The sequence below is a fragment of the Oncorhynchus kisutch genome, linkage group LG3, assembly GCF_002021735.2.
Source record: "Oncorhynchus kisutch isolate 150728-3 linkage group LG3, Okis_V2, whole genome shotgun sequence".
Taxonomy (NCBI): Eukaryota; Metazoa; Chordata; class Actinopteri; order Salmoniformes; family Salmonidae; genus Oncorhynchus; species Oncorhynchus kisutch.
Window position 1 is genome coordinate 63,316,609 of NC_034176.2, and position 6,173 is coordinate 63,322,781.

At 41.7% G+C, this 6,173-nt stretch overlaps 1 protein-coding gene across 1 annotated transcript; it reads left to right on the forward strand.

The window, feature by feature from the left end:
• The first annotated feature begins 1,869 nt into the window (after positions 1-1,869).
• On the forward strand, positions 1,870-4,872 carry LOC109887049 (UDP-glucuronosyltransferase 2B13-like). The gene is made up of 2 exons (XM_020478556.2): positions 1,870-2,358; positions 2,787-4,872. Exon 2 carries the CDS (start codon positions 2,791-2,793, stop codon positions 4,387-4,389), a length of 1,599 nt encoding a protein of 532 aa, XP_020334145.1. The 5' UTR covers positions 1,870-2,358; positions 2,787-2,790; the 3' UTR covers positions 4,390-4,872.
• Positions 4,873-6,173: the final 1,301 nt, after the last annotated feature.

Here is a 6,173-nt window from a genome sequence, read left to right on the forward strand (position 1 = left end):
CTCTATTTCTGAAACTATCTGCCACCATTGTCGCAACCCCTATTACCAGCCTGTTCAACCTCTCTTTCATCTCGTCTGAGATCCCCAAGGATTGGAAAGCTGCCGCAGTCATCCCCCTCTTCAAAGGGGGAGACACCCTGGACCCAAACTGTTACAGACCTATATCCATCCTGCCCTGCCTATCTAAGGTCTTCGAAAGCCAAGTCAACAAACAGGTCACTGACCATCTCGAATCCCACCGTACCTTCTCCGCTGTGCAATCTGGTTTCCGAGCCGGTCATGGGTGCACCTCAGCCACACTCAAGGTACTAAACGACATCATAACCGCCATCGATAAAAGACAATACTGTGCAGCCGTCTTCATCGACCTCGCCAAGGCTTTCGACTCTGTCAATCACCATATTCTTATCGGCAGACTCAGTAGCCTCGGTTTTTCGGATGACTGCCTTGCCTGGTTCACCAATTACTTTGCAGACAGAGTTCAGTGTGTCAAATCGGAGGGCATGCTGTCCGGTCCTCTGGCAGTCTCTATGGGGGTGCCACAGGGTTCAATTCTCGGGCCGACTCTTTTCTCTGTGTATATCAATGATGTTGCTCTTGCTGCGGGCGATTCCCTGATCCACCTCTACGCAGACGACACCATTCTATATACTTTCGGCCCGTCTTTGGACACTGTGCTATCTAACCTCCAAACAAGCTTCAATGCCATACAACACTCCTTCCGTGGCCTCCAACTGCTCTTAAACGCTAGTAAAACCAAATGCATGCTTTTCAACCGGTCGCTGCCTGCACCTGCATGCCCGACTAGCATCACCACCCTGGATGGTTCCGACCTAGAATATGTGGACGTCTATAAGTACCTAGGTGTCTGGCTAGACTGCAAACTCTCCTTCCAGACTCATATCAAACATCTCCAATCGAAAATCAAATCAAGAGTCGGCTTTCTATTCCGCAACAAAGCCTCCTTCACTCAAGCCGCCAAGCTTACCCTAGTAAAACTGACTATCCTACCGATCCTCGACTTCGGCGATGTCATCTACAAAATGGCTTCCAACACTCTACTCAGCAAACTGGATGCAGTCTATCACAGTGCCATCCGTTTTGTCACTAAAGCACCTTATACTACCCACCACTGCGACTTGTATGCTCTAGTCGGCTGGCCCTCGCTACATATTCGTCGCCAGACCCACTGGCTCCAGGTCATCTACAAGTCTATGCTAGGTAAAGCTCCGCCTTATCTCAGCTCACTGGTCACGATGGCAACACCCATCCGTAGCACGCGCTCCAGCAGGTGTATCTCACTGATCATCCCTAAAGCCAACACCTCATTTGGCCGCCTTTCGTTCCAGTACTCTGCTGCCTGTGACTGGAACGAATTGCAAAAATCGCTGAAGTTGGAGACTTTCATCTCCCTCACCAACTTCAAACATCAGCTATCTGAGCAGCTAACCGATCGCTGCAGCTGTACATAGTCTATTGGTAAATAGCCCACCCTTTTCACCTACCTCATCCCCGTACTGTTTTTATTTATTTACTTTTCTGCTCTTCTGCACACCAATATCTCTACCTGTACATGACCATCTGATCTTTTATCACTCCAGTGTTAATCTGCAAAATTGTAATTATTTGCCTACCTCATGCCTTTTGCACACATTGTATATAGACCCCCCCTTCGTTTTCTACTGTGTTATTGACTTGTTAATTGTTTACTCCATGTGTAACTCTTTGTTGTATGCTCACACTGCTATGCTTTATCTTGGCCAGGTCGCAGTTGCAAATGAGAACTTGTTCTCAACTAGCCTACCTGGTTAAATAAAGGTGAAATAAAAAAAAATAAAAAAATGTTTGTAATGGGTTTTTCCAACAAGGTGTGGACTTCTATGAGTTATTACAGGGGCTGGTCATTAGCTCATGAGAGTTGACTTTGTGTTCGACTTTTGTGTTCGAGCTCCCTCGTCCGACCATGACTAATTTTATCTATAGAGGGTTCCAATTTATGGGAGGGTTCCAATTCTCCCTATCGTGTGGGGTAGAAAAAGCATGAGGTAGTTCTATATGGGTAACTCTGAGGGCTTCCTTGAAATGTTTGGACGAGAAAATATTGTTGTTTGACATTGTGAAATGTGTCTGCAATGTTAAACAGTATTTTAATGAGTAATTTTATGCATCCAAATTATAATCATGTTCACTCACTGAGTTTTGAGTAACCATCACTGTGACTTTAACAAATGAAAAGGTTCTCAAAAAGCAGTACTTTGACCTTAACTTAACCCTTATAAACCAACACGCCACACAAAAGCCAAAGTTAACTGCACATTTTACACGTGGCTTCCATACACATAATATGAAGATCAACTGGTAAGTAATATTGCACTGCATCTCACCTCCAGACTGAATAAGCTAATAATATTTACGTTAATTTAATGTTCATAAACAAGGAGGAAAGGTATTGTGAGATATTGTTAACATTCTGAATCAAATGTGAATCTGAATGAAGAATAAAGTTTAATCTTCATTGTCTCAAACTCTCAAAACCCTAATGGGAATTAATAAGGCACTATTGAGAACAGCTTTCATGGTCTTTCATGATTTGTATCAAATCAAATTGTATTAGTTGGTCGCGTATGGATATTGAGCAGATATTATCACAGCTGTAACAAAATGTATGTACATAAATGAGAATATATATATATATATAGTCCGCTAACTGACAATATGTCAAAATCCATTCAATGTGTTATTCAAACTGAATATGATTTCCTATCTCTGTTTGTTTTATATTTCAGATAAATGATGACATACATTGGAAGCATGACTTTGTGCCTTTTGTTATTTCTGTTGATTATGTGTGGTTCAGTTTGCCATGGTGGGAAGTTGCTGGTCTTTCCTGGGGAGGGAAGTCACTGGGTTAACATGGACATTTTGATCAAGGCTCTTCACTCTCAGGGACACACCATCACAGTGGTACGAATGACAAAAAGTTGGTATATCAAAGAAGAATCGCCCTACTATAGTTCTATTACAATACCTGTCACTGACGCTATGGATGAGGAATTTGTAAAGCCAATTTTTAAGAAAGTAATTGATATAGAGAGAGGAACGAGCTCTGTATTAAACTTTATACATTTGCAAATCGAGATGATATCTGCCAGGTCTAAGTTTCATAAATATGCTAGTGACTTAGCAACTGCTGTATTGAAAGACAAGGATTTAATAAAGACCCTAAAGGAGAACCAGTATGACCTGGTGCTTACTGACCCATTATGGGGAGGAGGTCTATTGGTGGCTCACTACCTTCAGCTACCTCTTGTCTACAATGTACGGTGGACAATCAGTGGAGAGGGACATTTAATTATTGCACCATCACCAATGTCGTACATTCCAATGAATTTATCAGGGCACTCAGACAAAATGACTTTCACAGAGAGAGTAAAGAACATGCTTTTGTATTTGCTATTTACTGTTCGGGACAGGTTGACTGTCTGGCCACATTACCAGGCCGTTTGTGATGAGTTTTTCCAACCAGGTGTCGACTTCTATGAGTTATTACAAGGAGCTGATCTGTGGCTCATGAGAATTGACTTTGTGTTTGAATTTCCTCGTCCCACCATGCCTAATGTTATCTATATGGGAGGGTTCCAATGTAATCCTGCCAAACCTCTTCCCCAAGAACTGGAGAAGTTTGTTCATAGTTCTGGGGAACATGGAGTCATTATCATGTCTTTGGGGACTTTCATTACTGAATTTCCACATGATATAGCTGATGTGATTGCTGCTGCTTTTTCCCAACTGCCTCAGAAGGTAATCTGGAGACACAAAGGAGACAGGCCAGCTTCTCTGGGCAACAACACCTTAGTAGTTGACTGGATGCCTCAGAATGATCTGTTAGGACACCCTAAGACAAGGCTGTTTGTAGCTCATGGAGGAACAAATGGGGTTCAAGAGGCTCTTTACCATGGAATTCCTGTTGTGGGTCTACCTCTGTTTAATGATCAATATGACAACCTCCTTCGTCTGAAAGAGAGAGGAGGAGCAAAGCTTTTATCCATGGCAACAGTAGACAAGAACAATAACTTCCTAGAGGCCTTACAGGAAGTTCTGGATGAGCCGTCCTACAGGATGAACATGCAGAGACTCTCCAAGCTACACCGGGACGTGCCAATGAAACCCCTGGAAACTGCCCTCTTCTGGATTGAGTTTGTCATGAGACACAAAGGTGCTGCTCACCTGCGTACAGACTCCTACAAAATGCCCTGGTACTCGTACCACTCTGTAGATGTTGTCCTGATGTTGTTGGGTGTTGTGTCAGTGCTTCTTCTTCTTCTTGTTGCAATAGTCAGATATTTATGCATTAGAAAATGCTTGAAAAGAAAGATTAAAAGTGAATGAGCAGATCCAATTCTCCACATTCTGGTGCACACAAATAGTAGGATATGTATGACGTAAAGCTGTTATATGGAACTTTTAGAGCGACCCAACAAAACTCCTATAGATATGCGAGTTATGGATCTGTCATTCTCATTGAAAGCAAGTCTAAGACGCCGTAGCTCTGTTCTATGTGTGCTATCTCTATCTTTCCCACGTTTAAGTATCTTTTTGCTTCTTTTACTTTCGGTTTTGTACACCAGCTTCAAACAGCAGGAAATACAACATGTTTGGTTATGGAAAATATATTTCACAGTGGTTTAGATGATACAATGATTCTCTACACTACACTTGCTTGTTTTGCCACATAGACTGAAATTAGGCAAACGATTACAATTTTATCAACCAGGAAATGGCAGAGTGATTTCTGCATAGTACATCTTTAAATCATGAAAATGTATAATGTTGAATTGATGCCAGCATAATAAAATGCTTATGTATAATTTAGTGTGGAATATATTTGTTGTCAAGTATTTCCAGATGGTTGAGCATTTTGTGATTCAATTCTACACTGCAAATATTTACTGTAAGTGTTACATTCACAGTGTTAAAGATTTTTTACCCTGTGTAGTGTCAAAAAAATCAAAACCTCATCCATCATTATCATATTTACCATCATGCTCTATTGCAGGTTGATGTTTAGTATTGTTTGTTTCAATATCTGTGTTTTTGCATGTACATTGTGTCATGTCTTGTCATAATATGTCTTGTTCCTGTTCTTTCTCTTCACTCTGTCTCCCTCTGCTGGTCGTATCAGGCTACCTTCTCTTTCTCTCCTCCTCCAGCTGTTCCTCATCTCCTCTAACTACCTCGTTCACCCTTTTCCCACCTGTTCCCTTTTCCCCTCTGATTAGGTCTCTATTTCTCTCTCTGTTCCTGCTTCTTTCTTTGTCAGATTCTCGTTTGAGTTTCTCATGCCAGAACCAAACTATCGTCTTGTTTGCTTCACCCTTGTCCCATCCTGTTGGACTCTGCCTGTTCTTCTGATGCTACGTGTGATCAGGTACCTCTGTCCGCTACGACCCGCGCCTACCCAGAGAGACCAGCAGTCTGTCGCCGCAACCCAGCTATTCTCCTCTGCTGCTAAGAAGGGGACTCTTTTGTAAATATCAGAAGGACTTTCTGTTTCATTTGTCGCCCTCTCTGAGGGTTGTCTATTTTGCCATTTTCTACATCTGAAGAGGATCTATGTCTTCCCTGTGTTTTTACATTAAAGGACTCTGTTTTTGTTAAATCACTTTTGGGTCCTCACTCTAGTGCACAACACATTGATCTTATGCTACAGAAAGATACATACTTTGCCAGCCAGCATAATGTAATTTGCAGGCCTGATGTGGCTTGCGAGCCAAGAATTTCAGACCACAGTGTTAGGGAGAAACAAGCCCATCAAAGAAAGGCCATATGATGTATGTGATGTATTGTCATAAAGGGTTTAATCTTAATTAAACTATAACACATAGGCACTCACTTCGTGAAGGCTACAGGCCTGGAAGTGAATGAACAAATGCAACAAACTCTGTCACTAACAAACACAGTAATGGGTGGTAACTCAATCATTCCCTCAAAAGGCAGACTGGTAAATACACAATTAAGGCTTTACACCCTACAGTGTTAAAATATAATAAACTTCTAGAGTACAAATGTTGTCTGATGGAGTTGACTGTCAACAACTGCTACATAGTTCACACTTTCAAAACTGTTATTTTAACACCAGTTAAGTTGGACTCATATATACATTCTGATATAAT

What these genes read in the sequence shown, in the direction of transcription:
- LOC109887049 (XM_020478556.2), top strand. Translation starts at nt 2,791, where the DNA reads ATGATGACATACATTGGAAGCATGACTTTGTGCCTTTTGTTATTTCTG.